The 21,374-nt window shown below is 41.1% G+C and overlaps 1 protein-coding gene across 1 annotated transcript in view; it reads left to right on the forward strand.

The window, feature by feature from the left end:
- The window catches only part of LOC146546952 (uncharacterized), a 53,047-nt gene that overhangs the window by 20,951 nt on the left and 10,722 nt on the right, over positions 1-21,374 (forward strand). Inside the window, exons 6-11 of the mRNA XM_085265359.1 lie at positions 349-522; positions 873-1,046; positions 1,350-1,523; positions 3,681-3,854; positions 4,158-4,331; positions 6,369-6,542. Of these exons, the coding sequence (XP_085121485.1) occupies positions 349-522; positions 873-1,046; positions 1,350-1,523; positions 3,681-3,854; positions 4,158-4,331; positions 6,369-6,542 (1,044 nt within the window). The remainder of the gene's footprint in view (positions 1-348; positions 523-872; positions 1,047-1,349; positions 1,524-3,680; positions 3,855-4,157; positions 4,332-6,368; positions 6,543-21,374) is intronic.

Here is a 21,374-nt window from a genome sequence, read left to right on the forward strand (position 1 = left end):
AAATATATTATTATATTATTAATATGTATATTAGTAATATATATATATATATATATATATATATATATATATATATATATATATATATATATACGTGTGTGTGTGTGTGATATATATATATATCACAAATTTAACTGCATTGTTTTTTCTAAACTTTAACTGTATTTATTTTTAGTTAATCATTAATTGTAGTGTACACTGACACATTCGATTTTCTTGCACTCTGTATATTTTCAGGTCAGATCAACATATAAAAACATATTAAATCAAATCCATTACATATGTGTGTGTGTGTGTGTGTGTGTGTGTGTGTGTGTGTGTGTGTGTGTGTGTGTGTGTGTGTTTCAGACTTAGCACCTGTAACCTCTCACAGAGAAGCTGTGAAGCTCTGTCCTCAGCTCTCAGCTCCCAGTCCTGTAGACTGAGAGAGTTGGACCTCAGTAACAACAACCTACAAGATTCAGGAGTGAAGCTTCTATCTGCTGGAGTGGAGAGTGCACATTGTACACTGGAAACTCTGAGGTCAGATCAAATAATATTTATTTTTCATCAAGTAACATATTTAATCAATTAAAACATTTTGCCACTAAAGGGAGGTATTATTTATTTGTTCTTGCATCTTAGTATTTTTCATCATTTTCAAATCACAGTAAATTGACACATTTCTGGTGTTTAATATAAGGAAATAGCAATCCCACCTTGTCCTGGAGCATAAGAGACATTACCAGATCAAGTAACTCATCACTGTACAATCAATATACTGTAATTTCAGCTTGTGTGTGTGTGCGTGTGTGTGTGTGTGTGTGTGCGTGCGTGCGTGCGTGCGTGCGTGCGTGCACGTGTGTGTGTGTGTGTGTGTTCTTGATTTCTAGACTATATGGGTGTTTCCTCTCTGAGAGAAGCTGTGAATCTCTGTCCTCAGTTCTCAGCTCCCAATCCTCTAGCCTTAGGGATCTGGGCCTGAGTAACAACAACCTACAAGATTCAGGAGTGAAGCTTCTGTCTGCTGGAGTGAAAAGTCCACATTGTAAACTGGCAGCTCTGAGGTCAGATCAAGGATTCTTATTTATGTCAAACGAGATAATTAACCAATTAAACTTTTAGCTAATAAAGGTCAGTTACATGCATTTGTTATTGTAGTGTATCATTTCTCATGATTTGTAAATGACAGTCAATTTCTGATGTGTTTAAAATCAGACAATAGCAATTCCAACCAGTCCTTGAGGAACATTAAATATTGCCAGATATAGTCACTTTTAACTACACCATCAATGCATTTTAATTTCAGTGTTGTTGTTTTGTGTTTTTATTAATTTATTATTTTTGTCTTTGTGTTGATTATTTTTCAGACTTAGCACCTGTAACCTCTCACAGAGAAGCTGTGAAGCTCTGTCCTCAGCTCTCAGCTCCCAGTCCTGTAGACTGAGAGAGTTGGACCTCAGTAACAACAACCTACAAGATTCAGGAGTGAAGCTTCTATCTGCTGGAGTGGAGAGCGCACATTGTACACTGGAAACTCTGAGGTCAGATCAAATAATATTTTTTTTACATCAAATAACATATTTAATCAATTAAAACCTTTTGCCACTAAAGGGAGGTATTATTTATTTGTTCTTGCATCTTAGTATTTTTCATCATTTTCAAATCACAGTAAATTTGATATAGTTGACCATAACATATTACTCAAACGACTGGAGAACTGGGCAGGTCTTTCAGGAACTGTACTAAACTGGTTCAAAACATACTTAGAAAACAGGAAATACTTTGTATCAATAGGTAACTAGCCGATTGGAGCAGGCACGCTCTGTTTTGCGTAACTATTTTTAAATCCCAGTAGCACTGCAACCACGTAAGCTAGCGCAAACATTTTTTTTGCCTATGAAACCGGGGGACTTGTACTTACATCTTATGCCATCAGCTTGTCCTAGGTCACGGTTTCCTTCCACATAAAGCTTTGCAAAAACTGCATAAAAAGCGCTTGCAGGAACAAAAACATAATATTCCAGAAACACGCTTTGCCGATCCGATCAGCTGTTCATAACACTTCCTACGTTGGAATAGACGTCAGCGCGAACTTTTGCATTTCCGCCATTACCTGCCCGAAACCGGAAGTGACGTCATTTTCGCGGAAATGTAGTCTTTTTTACCATCAGGGCCTTATGAGCCTATACTGGTGTTTTTAAAAGTTATCTTTGACTTTATGACTTTCTGTGTCGTTTCTGGGATGCTTAGGACTCATATTGCACTGCTGGAAATAGTTTATTTTGATGCAGATGCTGCCTTTTTGCAAATTTGCAGTATAATATTTATTTTCGTTTTTCCTGCAGTGTATAAAAATTGGTGTATTTCAAAAATAAAACTATGAAGACACTCAAAATAAATTTCCTGTGGTGGGAAACTATTTTGTGCAACTTTTTTGTATTTACAGTTTTGAGGGATAAGCCTCTTAAATTTCTCTAACTACAAATATATGTTAAAAAAGCAAAAACGATTTTCAATTTTTTTGTAGTTTATTGCACTTTTTTGCAATTTATGTAATTACTATGCACTTAATGAATACATATTATTAAAATCTGGGCTATAATGGTTGTATTGATGTATAGCAACTTGAAATGCTCCCAAAAATGGCTCCACAGCATGTAAAAATAATAATATAAGCTCTGGCGGACTTGGTTCTATGGTAGGTCTTAAAGGGTTAAGACAATAACAAAGTCAGCTTACTATCACCTCAAGAATATTTCAAGGATAAAAGATCTGATGTCTCAACAGGACCTGGAAAAACTAGTCCATGCATTCATCTTTAGTAGGCTTGATTACTGTAACAGCATCTTTACAGGTCTACCTAAAAAATCAGTCAGACAACTACAGCTCATTCAGAACTCTGCTGCTCGAGTCCTCACTAAGACCAAAAAAGTGGACCACATCAGTCCAGCTCTGAGGTCTTTACACTGGCTGCCTGTCCGTCAGAGGATAGACTTTAAAGTTCTGATGCTGGTCTATAAAGCTCTGAATGGTTTAGGACCAAAATACATCAGTGACCTCCTGACCCAGCATGAACCTTCCAGATCCCTCAGGTCATCTGGATCTGGTCTTTTATCAGTTCCCAGAGTCAGAACCAGACACGGAGAAGCTGCATTCAGCTTTTATGCTCCTTATTTCTGGAACAAACTCCCAGAAAGCCTCAGATCAGCTGAAACACTCAGTTTATTTAAATCCAGGTTGAAGACTCACCTATTCTCAGCTGCATTTGAATAAAGCACCAAATCCACACTTTTAAGATTAAATTTCAAAACTTACATTTAACTACTGATTTTATCCATTGTTCTGATTGTATCTGTTTTGATTTTATATACTGTTTTGTTTGTTTGTTAATTAGTTTGTTTGTTTGCTTGTTTTAATCAATTTTAAATCATACTTTTTATTTGTTTTTGTTTCTAATGTCTCTGTAAAGCACTTTGAATCACCTTGTTGTTGAATTGTGCTATACAAATAAACTTGCCTTGCCTTGCCTAAATTGACACATTTCTGGTGTTTAATATAAGGAAATAGCAAACCCACCTTGTCCTGGAGCATAAGAGACATTACCAGATCAAGTAACTCATCACTGTACAATCAATATACTGTAATTTCAGATTGTGTGTGTGTGTGTGTGTGTGTGTGTGTGTTTTCTTGCTTTCTAGACTATATGGGTGTTTCCTCTCTGAGAGAAGCTGTGAATCTCTGTCCTCAGTTCTCAGCTCCCAATCCTCTAGCCTTAGGGATCTGGGCCTGAGTAACAACAACCTACAAGATTCAGGAGTGAAGCTTCTGTCTGCTGGAGTGAAAAGTCCACATTGTAAACTGGCAGCTCTGAGGTCAGATCAAGGATTCTTATTTATGTCAAATGAGATAATTAACCAATTAAACTTTTAGCTAATAAAGGTCAGTTACATGCATTTGTTATTGTAGTGTATCATTTCTCATGATTTGTAAATGACAGTCAATTCCTGATGTGTTTAAAATCAGACAATAGTAATTCCAACCAGTCCTTGAGGAACATTAAATATTGCCAGATATAGTCACTTATAACTACACCATCAATGCACTTTAATTTCAGTGTTGTTGTTTTGTGTTTTTATTAATTTATTATTTTTGTCTTTGTGTTGATTATTTTTCAGACTGAGTGTCTGTAACCTCTCACAGAGAAGCTGTGAAGCTCTGTCCTCAGCTCTCAGCTCCCAGTCCAGTAGACTGAGAGAGCTGGACCTGAGTGAAAACGACATAGAGGATGCAGGAGTTAAGCTTCTGTCTGTTGCACTGAACAGTACATATTGTATACTGGAAACTCTGAGGTCAGGATTCAATCTTTGTCACTGAGCATTATTTAGAATCTGTATTGCATTACTGAATATATGTCTGAAGGTTATAGTATTAACATGAGCCTTTTATATACCTTTGGTTGGATTATTTTAAATTACTCTTTAGAGTTTTTTTTTTTATAATCCTGCAATAAATCCCAAAGTCCTTTTTGTTCATGTTATGTTCTCTAATACGGACATTAAAGATACAATTAAAAATACTGTTTCAACTCAAACACCAGGAATCCAGAAAGGAGGAACTAACACTGAAACTAGAAACACAGGAAGAGACTTATACAGATAAGTGGGTACGATGCAACAAAGGGCAATGGAAGATACAGGGCTTAAATATACAATGAGGGTAATGAGGGAATGGGAACATGAAATAACACAAACATCAAACCAGGAACACAAGAAACAAGGAACACTAGGGAGGCACAGAGACAAAACCTAAAAGCTGGAAAATCACAGTGATCTAAAGATAAATTAAGGAACATGAAATACGAAAGACAAAACTATGAAAACCCAACAAAATCCCAGAACACTGAATAAACAAAACTTAAACGCAGAGTCATCTGATCCTGGACCATGACAAGTAGTAACAAGGACTGTAAAGAGAGACTATATCCATTCAGAGAATATATTTCTCCCATATTATCATTATAGTTTTAATTCCTGTTGAATATCACCGAGGGAACATTTTACCCTGCGCGGGATATGTTTACCAGGGCCCCGCCCTGGAGTCAGGCCCAGGGAGGGTGCCCAAGGGTGAGCGTCTGGTGGTCGGGCCTCAGTCCATGGGGCTCAACAGGCACAGCCCGAAAAGGGGACATGGGCCCACCCTCCTGTAAGCCCACAACCCGTAGGGGACGCCATAGGGGTCGGGTGCATGGTGTGCCTGGCGGTAGCCAGGGGCAGGGGCTCTGGATGTTGTAGGGCTGTCCTGGCTGACATGCCTCTACAATGTTGCGTGGAGATCAGGAGCGCTACCCCTGGACTGGCAGACCGGGGTGGTCGTCCCAATTTTTAACAAGGGGTACCGGAGGGTGTGTTCCAACTACAGGGGGATCACAGTCCTCAGCATCCCTGGGAAAATCTATGCCAGGGTGCTGGAAAGGAGAATTTGTCCATTAGTCGAACTTTGGATACAGGAGGAACAATGCGGTTTTCGTCCTGGTCGTGGAACACTGGACAAGCTCTTTATCCTCTCAAGGATACTTTAGGGTGCATGGGAGTTTCCCCAACCAGTCTACATGTGTTTTGTGGATGTGGTGAAGGCATTCAACTGTGTCCCTCGGGGTGTTCTGTGGGAGGTGCTGCAGGAGTATGGGGTATCTGTCCCATTGCTACAGGCCATTCGATCTCTATACAACCATTGCAAAAGCTTGGTTTGCATAGTCGGCAATAAGTCGGACCTTTTCCCTGTAGGTGGTGGGCTTCGCCAGGACTGCCGTTTGTCACCGATTCTCTTCATAACTTTTATGGACAGGATTTCTAGGCGCAGCCAAGTGGCGGAGGGCTATCACTTAGGTGACCTCAGAATCTCATCTCTGCTTTTCGCAGATGATGTGGTTCTGTTGGCTTCATTGGGTGATGGCCTCCCGCTTAAGATGCAGATAGCCACTGTGATATTCCCCAAATGATAAGTGTTTTCCACTGTTAGATTACCACAGATACATGACTTGAAGAAGTAACTGGAAGAAACAACATTGCATTGTGTTTTTTCAAAGGTTTACCCGCAAAGCCTCATGATTTAAAACTCCTGCAATACACACCGATGTGGCAGAATCTGCAGCTTTCACAATCCTCTTCTTCACACTGAAGCCGTTTCAGATGTTCTTTGCTGTAGTCTACTGCTAAACTAGAAGAGGTCACAGTATTGTTTTTGTTTTGTGTTTTTATTCTTTTTTTTTTCAGTTGCTGTTTTACAATCCTAACTTAAATTGAATGGATGGAATGAATGAGGGTCCAGCAAAGAGAGATCTTCAGTGAAAAGCTTTTTAGATTAATTTTTATTTTGTGTCTGTACAGTCTGTCAGGCTGTCTGATCACAGAAGAAGGCTGTAGTTCTCTGGCTTCAGCTCTGAGCTCCAACCCCTTCCATCTGAGAGAGCTGGACCTGAGCTACAATCATCCAGGAGACTCAGGAATTAATGTGCTGTCGGATGGACTGAAGGATCCACACTGGAGACTGGACACTCTCAGGTATGGAGAGAATGTCTGATAAAGGAGGAAGAGCTGGAAACATATTATGTCCTTTAATCCCTGTTTATTTTATTTAGAGTTTGCAAGGAACACTGGGGGGTGGGGTGGGGGGATGTACTTTTGCAAGATTTATTTTATTTATTTTTATTTATTTATAAGGAACCCCTTTAGCTTCCACAATAGTGGTTGCTAGTCTTCCTGGGGCCCAAGCCATCAAATACAATCTAATAAAACATTACACAATAACGTCGATGCAAAAATATCCACATAATTTGGCTCTTACAGCCACAGTGAGGTTTTACAATTGTTAAAATATATGCATATAAATATCAAAAACATTGAGGCACAGTACACAAAAATCCAAAACAAATCACAACATTGCCTTCTTACAATATTTACAATAATTAAAAACATTTAAAAGTGTAAACAGGCTTTTGATTGATTGATTGATTGACATACCTTTATTAGTCCCACAAGGGGAAATTTCATGAGGCTGCCGACCTATTGCACGCAATGGCGGCGCCATCTTACCCTCCGACCATACATACATTACACAAAACATCACATGGGGAAGACAGGTCAGAGAGGTATAACAATGAAAAATGCACCACATGAGGAAAGACAAGGAGAAAAAATGACTCGCCCCAGACTGAGCTCCAACAGGGAGATCAGTTTGAGAACAGAAAAAAACACCTCTGCACATAGCACATGAAAAAACTCTTAATAAACCAAAGAAACACATGACAAGCAACAGGGGTGGGTAAAGGGTGCAGCATCGGAAGGGAATAAGCATCGAAGGCATTTTCAACATTATGCACTCCACACTGTATATAAATGCCACTTGTTTTGCACATATTCAACTCTGTATATTTTATATATTTTATTATTATTATTATTATTATTATTATTATTATTTATTTATTTTTTTTTACTATTTAATTTGTAAAAATGTGTACACACACACACACACACACACACACACACACACACACACACACGTAGGAAAATATTTAGTATACACATCCAGAAATGCATACACTATTATATATTGTACATATATTTATTAGTTTCAGGTTGACCATTCTTGTATTTTGCTCGTTTGTGTTGTTGTGTTTGCACATCTCTGTTGCTTGTGGGGCTCGCACACAAGAATTTCACTCGCATGTGCTGTGCCAGTGTGCCTGCACATGTGATGTGACAATAAAAGTGATTTGATTTGATTTGATTTGAAAGGGAGGGGGGATGAGTGTGTGCATATCAGTGTATATGTATGTGTGTGTGTGTCCAGAGTTCAGCTGAGACAGTGTCCTTCGCCCTGCTAGGCTAAGTAAACAGTCATCCAGGCAACCCAGCTGGCCTTGCATGGAATGGGAAGGAACAGACTAAATACAGTCGTTATCAGGGTGTTGTTGTTCAGCTGGCGCCAAAGGGGTATCCGCATGAAGTGATGGTGGTTTTTACTTTAGTGCGAACAGCTCATATGAATTTCAAAGCAGTTCTACAGTCCAACACTGGTCTCTCAATCTCCCGTTGGAGAGTCGCGAGCTTCACCATACTTGCGTTCTGTGATGTTGTCATTTCTTGTGCTCAAGGAGCCGATTCTGAGAACTCCGAGCTTTGTGTAGCATGATTATGTATTTCACCTGGATACTGCAGCTGAGCAGAAATAAAATGTGTTTAATGGTATTGCTTTCTTAATAAATAAAAGTAAGCCATAGTATAATTTAGCCAAATTACAGGAAGCCAAAAATGTTTATTATGCATTCGATTGATACTGGTATAGTATCAACATCTCAACAATAATCTGGCCGCCTTATTCAGGACTAACTGAAGTTTGTTAAGCTCTGTCTTATTAGCTGCTTGAACAATACTCCAAATGAGACAATACTAGTGCATTAATGATATCTTTCATGTCTTGATGCATCTCAACCATCCAGGAAATCATTAGCTTGTCCTAGGTCACGGTTTCCTTCCACATATAGCTTTGCAAATATTGCATAAAAAGCGCTTGCAGGAACAAAAACATAATATTCCAGAAATATTTGCCGATCCGATCAGCTGTTTGTAACACTTCCCACATTGAAACAGAAATCAGCGCGAACTATCGCATGTCCGCCATTACCTGCCCGAAACCGGAAGTGACGGCATTTTTGCGGAAAATTTAGTTTTTTTACTTATAGGCCTTAAAAGCCTATACTGGTGTTTTTATGAGTCATGTTTGACTTTATGCTTTTCTGAATAGTTGCTGGGATGCTTAAAACTCAAATTGCACTGCTTAACCCTCTGGGGTCCAGGGTATAATTGGCTGTTTTTGACTACTTTTGATTTTACCTCTATATTTTACCTTTAAAATGTGTTTTTCTTGCATAAATGCATATATCAATCACCTGGATCACCTGCTGAGAAAGAAAAAAGAAAGCAAGCAGAAGAGAACAAGAGTAATAGAATAAACAACATCACAATGATATATGGGAATATGACAGTAAATACTAAATGTTAAACATTATTGTGCAGCACATAAGATCAACAGAACACAGTGTGCTTTGAGGTAGGAGCCAAAAAGGGTGTAGTTTGTGGGTGTGATCACCCGTGTGTACACCTGTGAGCATGGACGCGCTTGTTTTTTGTTTTTTTAAAAGGTTCCTTCATGTAATAATCTGCTAGAGGGTGTGGGGGGGCCACAGCCCCGTCCTCCAGGGCTTGAAGCAGGTGTGGAGGAGATCAAAACTCCAGACATCCAGAGGCCCGCAGAACACAAGAGACCAAGGAAGACCAACAGAGGGGCAGCTGCGCCACTGTCCCGGAAAGAGCTGAGGAGAGTCCCAGATGAGGGCTCACTCAGCAGCCGCGGAGCAGAAGCCAGGGGGAGTTGCAGTGACGCGCCCGTGAGCTCCGCCGGCAGCCAGCTGCGCCTGAGTGACCGAGCCCCAGGCCGAGAGGCCGGGGGCACCCCACCTCCGAAGTGGCCCGAGCGAGCCCCAGGCTCCAGGCCCCGATAAGCGGCCGCCAAGGAGTGAGCCGGTGTGTACCTGGACGCCCATCCCCGGACACAAAGAACCACCAACGCACCGATGTCTGAGGGGGTCCGCCACTGGCAGGGGAAGTGGTGGTAGGGGGAGATAGGCCTCCAAACCTTGGAGGGTCTGAGATGTCCCCAGAGAGGTGGCGCCTGACACCCAACCTGACATATAGACACAGACATACAGGCACACACAGATACAAACATCCATTCCCACCCTCATGCTCTCAAATGCACTTACTCCACACTCAACCAACGTGGAGACAGACATAAAGAGACGTTGTACACACGATCACACTCCCCAAGCGTACTCTACAAACCGGGTCTAGGTGCCCCCGCCCCTGGAGGGGGGGAACTGCACCCAGACCCAGGTGGTGTTTCCTTTTTTCTTTTTTTCTTCTTTTTTTTCTTTTTCTGCTCATTCTGTTGGTTTTTGGTTTTTGCCCTTCTCCCCTGTCCCTCTTCTCAGCTGTTTCTCTTTCCCTCTTTCTTTCTCCCCTTCTTTCCCCCAGTCAAGTCTGTCCCATGTTCAGTAAGTGAAAATAAAATAAACAATAAAAGGTGAATCAAATGGACCATTATGGCAAGGCTGGGATGGTCAATTTGGTAAAGTAAATCCGTTGGGCATCTTTCTTTGCCTTTAGACAACAATTCTGATGGCAAAAGAGCAAAACGGGACAGGCAAAAAAAAAAAAAAAAGAAAAAGAAAAAAACATCGCCTGCATTTTTTAATCATAACTCTGGTTTTAAGTGGCCCATCGAAATAATTCAAAAACTGGTATATAGTTTGAAGTCTGCACTTTTGACCCAAGTTGAAATGGAGACTCTGACTTACTGCATCTTGTAGCTGTGTCGTCTTAAATTGGTCATGTGATTTTGACGCGCCGGCGTATTTAACGTTTTGAGGGATAAGCCTCTTAAATTTCTCCAAGTAGAAATATATGTTAAAAAAAAACTAAAACAATTTTTAAAAAAATTGTAGTTTATTGCACTTTTTTGCAATTTATGTAGTTACTATGGACTTAATGCATACATATTATTAAAATATGGGCTATAACAGGTATTGATGTATAGCAACTTGAAATGCTCCCAAAAATGGGACTACAGCATGTAAAAATATAAAGTAAGCTCTGGCGGCCTTGGTTCTATGGTAGGTCTTAAAGGGTTAAGAGTTGTCACTGGCCGAATAAAACATGGCGGAATCATTGGCATACATTAAAAGATGAGATTTACCCAAGATATATAGCAGATCATTTGTGAAAACTGAATAGAGAAGTGGACCGAGGCAGCTGCTTTGGGGTATCCACAGTTCATGTTGCAGCCCTCTGAGAAATGACCATTAGAATAAACCTTTTGCCTTCTTCCAGACAAAAACTTTTCATCCAGCGCAGAGCATCTGATGAAAATCCACAACATTTTAGGTAGATTGAGTAGATTATTTTCTGTTAAATAATGTTGAATTTATTCATAATCAGTTCTCTCCATAACTTTACTTAGAACAGGGAGTAGACTAATAGGTCTGCTACTGACACCGTTAAAACTAACATTCTTATTTTTTGGAATAGGAATTATTTTCGATTCTTTCCACTGTAGTGGAAATAAGCTTCACACCAAACATCTATTAAATATGTGACATGTAGGAAAGGACACAAACTTTTGCTCAAAGCTGCAACTTTGAGCAGTTCACCATCTATATTATCAGAACCTGAGAAATTTTCAAAGGAAGGGACATTAATAAACGATCCACCGTCTTAACATTCATGGCCTCAAGCTTAAATTGGCATCGCTTATTATTCATGATAGCATCCTGTATAAGACAGCATGATAGAGTGGGATCTCTTCTGCTCATATTAGATTTCAAATTTGTTATCTTGTTGCTGTAGTAATTTCTTAAAATAATTGGCTATGTCCTTAGCTTTACTTATAAACATTCCATCCATGCGGATGTGTGACACCACCGGAGCGAGATCTCTACCCATTATATTATTTAAAACTTTCCACACATTCTTGCTGTCCTTATTGGCCTTCTTGAGCTTAGGTTGATAGTGTACTTCTTCTTACACCTACTGTATTTTTCTGACTATAAGGCACACTTAAAATCCTTTCATTTTCTCAAAAATCAACAGTGTACCTTTTAATCCTGTGCTCTTTATGTATGAATTCTGGTTGTGCATACTGACCTTAAAACAATTTTATGTGGTGCGTGGGTCTCAAAAATCTGTCAAAAAATGTTTTAGTATGACTTTGGTATTCTAACGCTTTATGGATTGTTGGAGCATAACGGCTACTGTAGTCAGCAGCCTCTTGGAGTAATGTGAGTCTAAACTCTGCTTTAGGTCCCAAAGTCAAACGAACACTAATAAAATGATCAGTGTCGCTGCTTTACCAGGTGTAGCAATTAAGTTTAACATCCAGGCAGCCATGAAAACAGAATTTATTAACTTTAATGGAGTTAGAAGTTAGCAGGAAGTTAGCTTGCTAGTTTCCACCTAAACATGATATACCATGTTCTGACTGAGAGATTTCTGAAAAAATTTAAACGTACAACTCTGCCATCAGTTCCAACACAAATGAAGACAGAAAACCAAACAGCTGTGACATTTGTAGGGTTACTGAAGTTGGACTAGCTGGTATATAATGATGTGCTACATCACCGCTAGCAACACAGCTATGTTACACTGTTAGAAAAAGCATCTTGAAAAAACGGTGATATCCCAGCAGCTGGGGCGCCAAAATACGACCGTATAATTACAGAAAATATGGTTATTTCCAGTAATGAAAATACAATTAGTTGCGCTAATTTGACATGGGATCTCGCCTTTTTCAAGTGCCGCTAAACATTAAATTAGGAACATGTTAATGTCATTAAACAATGAAATCATCTATAAATAGGAAAAAAAAACATCTTAAAAAAACGGTAATATTCCAGCAGCTGGGGCGCCAAAATACGACAGAAAATAACTGTCCCATAAAAATACGGTCATTTTCAGTAATGAAAATAGAGTTTGTTGTGCTAATTTTACATGGGATTCTGCCTTTTCCAAGTGCTTTTAGACATTAAATTAGGAACATTTTAACGTGATCAAACAATGAAAATACCTATAAACAAGGTCACTGAATGTGGCAATATGAATCATAATACGTAAATGTACAGAAATATACAGTTAACAGTTGGTTTAAATAATAATGGATTGCATGCCCTGGGACAGACTGACAGAGGCGAGGCTGCCATATTGCACCATCGGCCCCTTTGGCCATCACTAGTAGGCGGTAGGTGAAGAGTCTTCACCACGGACACAACGACGGAGAGTGTCCGAGCCAGGGCGCAAACCGGCAACCTTCTGATCACAAGGCGAACTGCCAACTCTTTAGCCACGAACGCCCTAACTAGCAATTATAATTATACTTATGTGATGTAACACAAGCTCATAGGGATCATGTTATATGTTTTTCCATAGCATTACATTTGAATTCAACAGTTCAATCTTTCAAATAACGGACAGATATTTGTGAAATCATGATACATTTGTGAATGTATTTTAACAATCTAAATATGCATATGTACAGACAGATACATTTAATAATCATGAAAATTATGTTGTATTACATTACAGTGATTTAACGTTAATTTACATTCAAAATGCGAAGTCAAAGTGTCATGGTCCCGGGCCATGTGGGCCCGGTATTCTCAGTTTTTGTATGTTTTGTATTTCATCCCCTAGTCATGCCTTGGTTCCTAGGTTCTTCTGTTAAGATGTTCCTTATTTGGTTACCTCCTGTGTGCCCCTGTGTAACTGTGAGCCCTCGTGTTTTATTCCATGTCTTCCTCAGCCCGTTATGTCTGTGTTTTCCCCGTGCTCTCTCTCCTCCTGTTTGAACCTCTGTACTTCCTGTTTGACTCTGCCTGTCTCCCGTCAGTGTTATGTTCACCCCGCCCTGTCTCGTTATGGTTATCTGTGTCAGCTGTGTTCCCACTTTCCTCGTTAACCCTCTGTGTATTTCTGTCTGCGTCTCCCTCTGTTCGGTGTCGCGTTCTCCCTCATGCTGTGTGTGATTCCCCCTGTGTTTCCTGGTGAACTTTATGTTAGTTTTTCCCAGTTTAGTTTTCCTATTATCTTTTGTCAGCAATAAAGCTGCATTTTGAGTTTATCCCTTGAGTCCGTGAGTTTTTGCGATTGGGTCCTCATCCTGCCTGCCACACAGCGACCATGACACAAAGTCTATTTACGTAACTTTAATGATATTCTAGAAGAACAGAACATTACTGTAAAATGCACAGTAAAATACCTTCATATTAGGGTTTTTTCCTACGGTCGCAGCCATACCCGCAACCTTGTTGTTGTTAGTTCACATTCATTGGCCGATGCTTAGCGTTATTTATATTAATTGCAATTCCTACTTCTGCATTTCTTTTTCAAAATATATAATTAGCACAGCGTGGCCGTGCAATGTCTTACATTGTGGCATGCAGAGAAATCTAAACAAAGAAGCTCACAGAGAAAGATTGAGCTTGTTATTCAACCCCAAGCTGGTAGGGGGAGCTCTTTATTAAAACAGTTGCTGGTGCTACAATGTGCCTCAAGGTTCAACAACAGCATAACTTAAGTCACTCATGGTACAGCACTCTCTCTACAAAACAACAACTGTCAGTGACTCTGCACCACGGCGTAAACACAACATTCAAGATAACAGTTAAAAGTAACATAATCATAAACAATAAAACAAGAACATCTAAACAGCAGTACATGTCCCAACGCATGATGGGAGAGAACTAGCTGTTCCCCCAACACGCCACAATATGTTTTTTTAGTTTTTATTCCTATTAATTATATTTTCACTTGTTACCTCTGAATTATTGAATCAGACCTAGGTGACATGAAATTTTCAGCAAAATTATAATTCAAATACTCCTTTAATGATTGATTATTCTCATTAATCTTCGATCATTTTATATATTTTTCCATAGTATTACATTTGACTTTAACAGATCATTCTCTCACATAACAGACAAATATTCGTGAAATTATGATACATTTCTGGATGTATTTTTAGAATCTAAATATGCATATGTACAAAAAAATATATTAAAAAAACAGGTAAATTGTGTTTTATTACATTTACAGTGATGTTATGTTATTTTACATTTGACGTGTCAGATCACAGTCTACTTATGTAAATGTTTTTTTTTTGGGTTTTTTTTGGCCTGTCCCGTTTGGCTCTTTTGCCATCAGAATTGTTGTCTAAAGGCAAAGAAAGATGCCCAACAGATTTACTTTACCAAACTGACCATCCCAGCCTTGCCGTAATGGTCCATTTGATTCACCTTTTATTGTTTATTTTATTTTCACTTACTGAATACGGGACAGACTTGACTGGGGGAAAGAAGGGGAGAAAGAAAGAGGGAAAGAGAAACAGCTGAGAAGAGGGACAGGGGAGAAGGGCAAAAGACAAAAACCAACAGAACGGGCAGAGAAAAAAAAATGCATATATCAATCACCTGGATCACCTGCTGAGGAAGAAAAAAGAAAGCAAGCAGAAGAGAACAAGAGTAATAGAATAAACAACATCACAATGATATATGGGAATATGACAGTAAATACTAAATGTTAAACATTATTGTGCAGCACATAAGATCAACAGAACACAGTGTGCTTTGAGGTAGGAGCCAAAAAGGGTGTAGTTTGTGGGTGTGATCACCCGTGTGTACACCTGTGAGCATGGACGCGCTTGTTTTTTGTTTTTTTAAAAGGTTCCTTCATGTAATAATCTGCTAGAGGGTGTGGGGGGGCCACAGCCCCGTCCTCCAGGGCGTGAAGCAGGTGTGGAGGAGATCAAAACTCCAGACATCCAGAGGCCCCCAGAACACAAGAGACCAAGGAAGACCAACAGAGGGGCAGCTGCGCCACTGTCCCGGAAAGAGCTGAGGAGAGTCCCAGATGAGGGCTCACTCAGCAGCCGCGGAGCAGAAGCCAGGGGGAGTTGCAGTGACGCGCCCGTGAGCTCCGCCGGCAGCCAGCTGCGCCTGAGTGACCGAGCCCCAGGCCGAGAGGCCGGGGGCACCCCACCTCCGAAGTGGCCCGAGCGAGCCCCAGGCTCCAGGCCCCGATAAGCGGCCGCCAAGGAGTGAGCCGGTGTGTACCTGGACGCCCATCCACAGACACAAAGAACCACCAACGCACCGATGTCTGAGGGGGTCCGCCACTGGCAGGGGAAGTGGTGGTAGGGGGAGATAGGCCTCCAAACCTTGGAGGGCCTGAGATGTCCCCAGAGAGGTGGCGCCTGACACCCAACCTGACATATAGACACAGACATACAGGCACACACAGATACAAACATCCATTCCCACCCTCATGCTCTCATATGCACTTACTCCACACTCAACCAACGTGGAGACAGACATAAAGAGACGTTGTACACACGATCACACTCCCCAAGCGTACTCTACAAACCGGGTCTAGGTGCCCCCGCCCCTGGAGGGGGGAACTGCACCCAGACCCAGGTGGTGTTTCCCTTTTCCCTGCGGTGGGGGGAGGCAGACCGCCCCGACTCCGCAGCAGCAGGAAGGCTCCACACTCCAGACCGCAGTCGGACGGCCAACTCCTCCTCCTCCTCCTAGCCCCCCTGCTCCAGCAGGTCGCAGAGAATGGGGGTGAGAGAAGACTCTGAACCTCCCTCCACCCGCTCATTGTAATGTTGATGCATGTGTGTTCTAAGGTGCATTTAAAACCCAGGAGGGCTTGGAGCTACCTGCCAGAGAGCAGCAGGTAAGCGCATGGTCCCTCCTGCTAGCCCTCAATGTCTACGTGTATTTAAAATTGAGAGGTGGGCAACGATGCCAGGGGTGGGGTGTACACCCTGATTGTACTTTGGACTCCGTGTATCGTGCCCACCCCCAAGATCCTATATGTATGTGTAATGAGAGTGTGAGTAATGTGAATGTCTAAGTTGTGGGATAAAATTGAGGCAGAGGCAGCCAGAAGGGGACAGGGGGGGGGGGGGGGGGGGTAGCCTCCTCTGCACCCTGGTGACATACCCCTACTCCAAGGCCCTGCATGTGTGGGTGGTTGTGGTGGAGCGGGAAGAGGGAGGCAGCTGGAGATGGGGAGGGAAGGAAGGGAGGGGCAGGTGACCCCTCCCTGGGGCCAGCTCCCCCGCTGACCCCAGTAGGCACCCCCATACTCCGCGACCCGCCAGGGAAAGGGGGCCCAGGCCCATCCAGACCGGGCCCAGTGCAGCAGCGCCGCCCGGCCCCACAGAGCCCGGGACAGTCCACCCAACCCCACCACAGAGAAAACTGCACCCACCCCACCATCCACATCCATGTAAATGTAATGTTATTCTAGAAAAACAGTACACAACTGTAAGATACACAGTAAAATAATTTGACATAACTATTTTTTGGAACAGTGTAGCATAACATAAACACAGTGAAGCTGGAGGATGAACCCTAACTTTTTTTCACTCGATAAAAGTTAACGTGAGAGTTCCCAATGGTTTGGGACAAATGCAAACTTCAGTCAGGAGAACAACTGAGATAATCCATCCACAATACAAGGTGTAGTCATTAATATATTGCAACAACATGGGAATAGAGCAGCTGTGAGGGAATTTGACATTAATGAATCAATTGTACAGAAGTGGAGGAAGCAAGAAGAATGAGTCAAGTAAAGTTTGACTTATCTGACTGTTTTCAATTTCACTTCAATATTATTTATATAGTGCCAAATCACAACAACAGTCGCCTCAAGGCGCTTTATATTGTAAAGTAGACCCTACAATAATACATATAGAGGAAAAAAAACAACAATCATATGACCCCGTATGAGCAAGCACTTTGGCGACAGTGGGAAGGAAAAACTGCCTTTTAACAGGAAGAAACCTCCGGCAGAACCAGGCTCAGGGAGGGGCGGCCATCTGCTGCGACTGGTTGGGTTGAGAGAAGGAAGACAGGATGAAAAACATGCTGTGGAGGAGAGCCGGAGATTAATAACACGTGTGATTGAGCAGAAAGGTCTATTAATACATGCTGAGTGAGACAAGTGACTGAAAAGGAAATACTCAATGCATCATGGGAATACCCCAGCAGTTTACACCTATTGCAGCATAACTAAGGGAGGATTCAGGGTCACTTGATCCAACCCTAACTATACCATCCATCCATCCATCCATCTTCATCCGCTTTATCCGAGGCTGGGTCGCGGGGGCAGCGAGGCCCAGACCTCCCTCTCCCCAGCCACCTCCTCCAGCTTATCCGGGGAAACACCAAGGCGTTCCCAGGCCAGCCGAGAGATATAATCTCTCCAGCGTGTCCTGGGTCTGCCCCGGAGCCTCCTCCCGGTGGGACATGCCTGGAACACCTCACCCAGGAGGCGCCCAGGGGGCATCTTTGTCAGATGCCCGAACCACCTCAGCTGGCTCCTTTCGATGTGGAGCAGCAGCTGCTCTACTCTGAGCCCCTCCCGGATGGCCAAACTTCTCACCCTATCTCTAAGGGAGAGGCCAGCCACCCTTCGGAGGAAGCTCATTTCTGCCGCTTGTATCTGCGATCTCGTTCTTTCGGTCTAACTATACGCTTTTTTAAAAAAAGGAAAGTTTTAAGCCTAATCTAGAGATAGTAGAGATCGTGTCTGTCTCCCGAATCCAAACTGGAAGCTGTTTCCACAGAAGAGGGGCCTGAAATCTGAAGGCTCTCCCTCCCATTCTACTCTTAAATACTCTAGGAACAACAAGTAAGCCTGCAGTGCGAGAGCGAATCACAGATACTGGAACATTTTCAGGAGCAGAAAAACTAGTCCAGCTGGATAATAAATATATTAATAAATATATTATTATAAGACAGATATTAGTGTAAGGGGTCTTCAAGGAGGCCTTTTGCCAGATCATTAATGATAACAGTTTTTTGCTTACCATATATTCACCATTTGGATAGATCTCTGTATGCTTGCAGTTGTATGTCTGGCGCAGTCATTTTCAGAAAAATCCTCCCTTTTGACCTCATTCAGGTCAGATAATTACCTATACAGAGACAGGGCTAGAACATATTTATCCTATTGTCCCACAAACACTGGAAGACGTGAAAACTGTTGATCAAAAAATGAATTAATTCAAATTAATTAATTAATTAAAATACTTAAAGTTAATAAAAAATAAAAATGAATTGTGAGAGGACCTGACAATCACAGAGACATAGCCTGTTAAGAATTTTATTAAAAGTAGAATCTAAAAAATACTTTTAAATCTGAGACCATAAAATCAAGTTGTAGTTGTGCTAACACACCCTGTTGCCTTGACTCCTCTCTCCTTGTATCCCTTCCTTGCATCCTCTGCTCATATCGCTGGTGGTAGGGGCTAAGATGTGGAGCAAAGGAGGACAGACTGTAAATTTAGCATGTTTGAATTAACTATGTGAGATAAAGAGTGGTGGTGGAGATGGACTACATTCACTGGAGCCTGACCGTAAAATGCTCTGAAAGGGTGATGATTTCAAAATGAATCCTAATGGCAGGTGAAAGATGCAGAGACAGGTGAGGAAGTGACAAAAATGAGCATTTAGTGGCCAAAACTCCAAAATCATAAAACTGTCAATAAAACAGAAATCCAATGCAGGCACAGGAAAAATGAAAAACAATAAGAGCTGCATGAATTCTCCAAATGCTAAGGAAAGGTGCTTCAATGCTTCTTTTATTGCCTCCTTTAGCAGGGGAGACACTGGAGCATCCTTTATGAAAGGAGCTAAATACTGTCCTTTAATTGATAGCTACATGGCATTTGTAGGCTCTTAACCTGTAATGATTTATTGAGCAAGCTGGGAGGAGGAGGACAGAGATGAAGCACAAAGATAGTGAGAAATGAGCTGATTGGCTGGTGTGTATATTTGAGGATTGGTGGCTTTTTGAATTGTTACTGGAGGTTATAGGCTGGAAGTTTACTTCAACTATGGGATGAAATCACTATCCCATTACTTGGAAAACAGAACTGAAACTGATAAACAAAGAGTGTGGAGAAATGGCTCAGTGGATTATATTTAAGTCTAAAGTTAAGCAAGAGTTAGATGATGTTAGGATTTGGAATTGACTCGTACCTGTGGATTAATTATTGCATTGCAGGGGCGATTCTAGGATTAGAGCTTTGAGGGTGCTGAGCACCCAGAGAGCTGCCCAGCCAGGCAAAATAAACTTTACACGTCACTATGAGACTTCTTCCCTGTCTCTGTCAGTCCCTGCATCCTTAAATGTCTCCAGCTGTCCTGAGTTCCCTCTGACTGTCTCCTTGGTGCATTTAAACCCCTGCATCCTCCCTGTCTTCGTCGTCTGTTGTCTTCGTCTCCATTATCAGTCATCATAATTTTACCATCTCTGTGCAAGTCTGCAAATTTCTTAATTAAATCACAAGATTCTTAAATTCATCAAGTCTCTCTGTGCCTGGGTCCTCGTCTCAAAACATGACATCGCTGTTTTGTACATTTTAAGACAATTTAATCCCACATTTGTGAAAGAAAAGCAAAACACTTTTTTGAAGTAAATCTTTACTGCAGATACTAATTTTACTAATTTAATAATACTAATTTTGTGTTGTAAGATTTATAAGTTTCATGCTTTCATAGTGGTACTTGGGAGAGCTTGACATTTTTATCAGGTGGTACACACTGTAAAAAGTTTGAGAAACACTGATTAGTGTATGTGTGATTAAGATTAAGGAACTGACCTCCCAGCCCATTGTTCCTTCAGTGGGCTGGTTTCAGTCATTATGCAAATGTACTGTTTATAAGATTGGGGAAACCTGCAGTCAGCTGAGACCGAAGAAGTCACTTGGATGAGTGATGAAACGTTTCTCCCACAAAATGCTACGTCCAGATGAACAGAATCAACTTTTGGAGAAGTGTATGTGTGCTTCTGGAAAACATTTAAAGCTGCAGTACAGAATCTTTGAAACTAGCTAGCTTACAACATTTTTAGAATATAAACAGAGCACTTTGCTTCTCTTTACAGCTCCTCACTCCACCAGGGCTGTTTGGCACTTTCTGATAGAGTGCAAATGTGATGTATGTACTGCGGCAGTCATACAGACAACTGGACGGTCCAAAAGTTGGCCGACCTATTACTGGCTGAGGTTTTAGTAGAGTTGTGGCTGAACCACATAAAAATATATCATTAATTTTAATCTCCCCAATCAATTATAATGTTATGTTGGAAAATGTTATGTTGTGGTTAAAGGGTCAAAAATGTTTCAACACAGTTTGTTTTGCAGATTCTGTATAGCAGCTTTAATATAGGGAGAACACAACTTCCAGATTGTATGAGTAAAATCAGATGTTTTTCTCTTTGTCAGTTTAACAGTTTCTGTTCTGCCTGTCACTGTTCCCTGTCTGTTTTCTTACCTGTTTCTTCCTGACCTTGTACTTTCTCCTCACGTTCCCCTCTTTCCTCTCTCCCTCTTTGGACTGACAATCATACACAAATAAATTGTATTCAATTAGATGAAAAAATTACATTAATATGAAAAAAATACTATTAAGATCACTAACAAAAAGTCCTCTCTCAGTGTGCTTTCAACCAAAAGGCAAATAACCAAACCACATGAACATCTAATAAAAATATAAATATTGAAACACTGATCCAACATTATTCTTGATTAACGGATCGTTTGATTTTACACTTTTACCTGAATGTGGCTCCTCTTTTTCAAAAAACTTCCTCATATCCATTATGAACCTGGCTGTCTCTCTGTACACACACACACACACAACAGGAGTTATAAGGTTAATGGGCATTCAGTCAGTTAGCTAGTTAGTATCCATTTCAAACAGGACAGTG

This window comes from Mchenga conophoros, linkage group LG23 (genome assembly GCF_057382185.1).
Source record: "Mchenga conophoros isolate Kocher_MC1m ecotype Shallow Benthic linkage group LG23, M_conophoros_male_GT1.1, whole genome shotgun sequence".
Taxonomy (NCBI): domain Eukaryota; kingdom Metazoa; phylum Chordata; class Actinopteri; order Cichliformes; family Cichlidae; genus Mchenga; species Mchenga conophoros.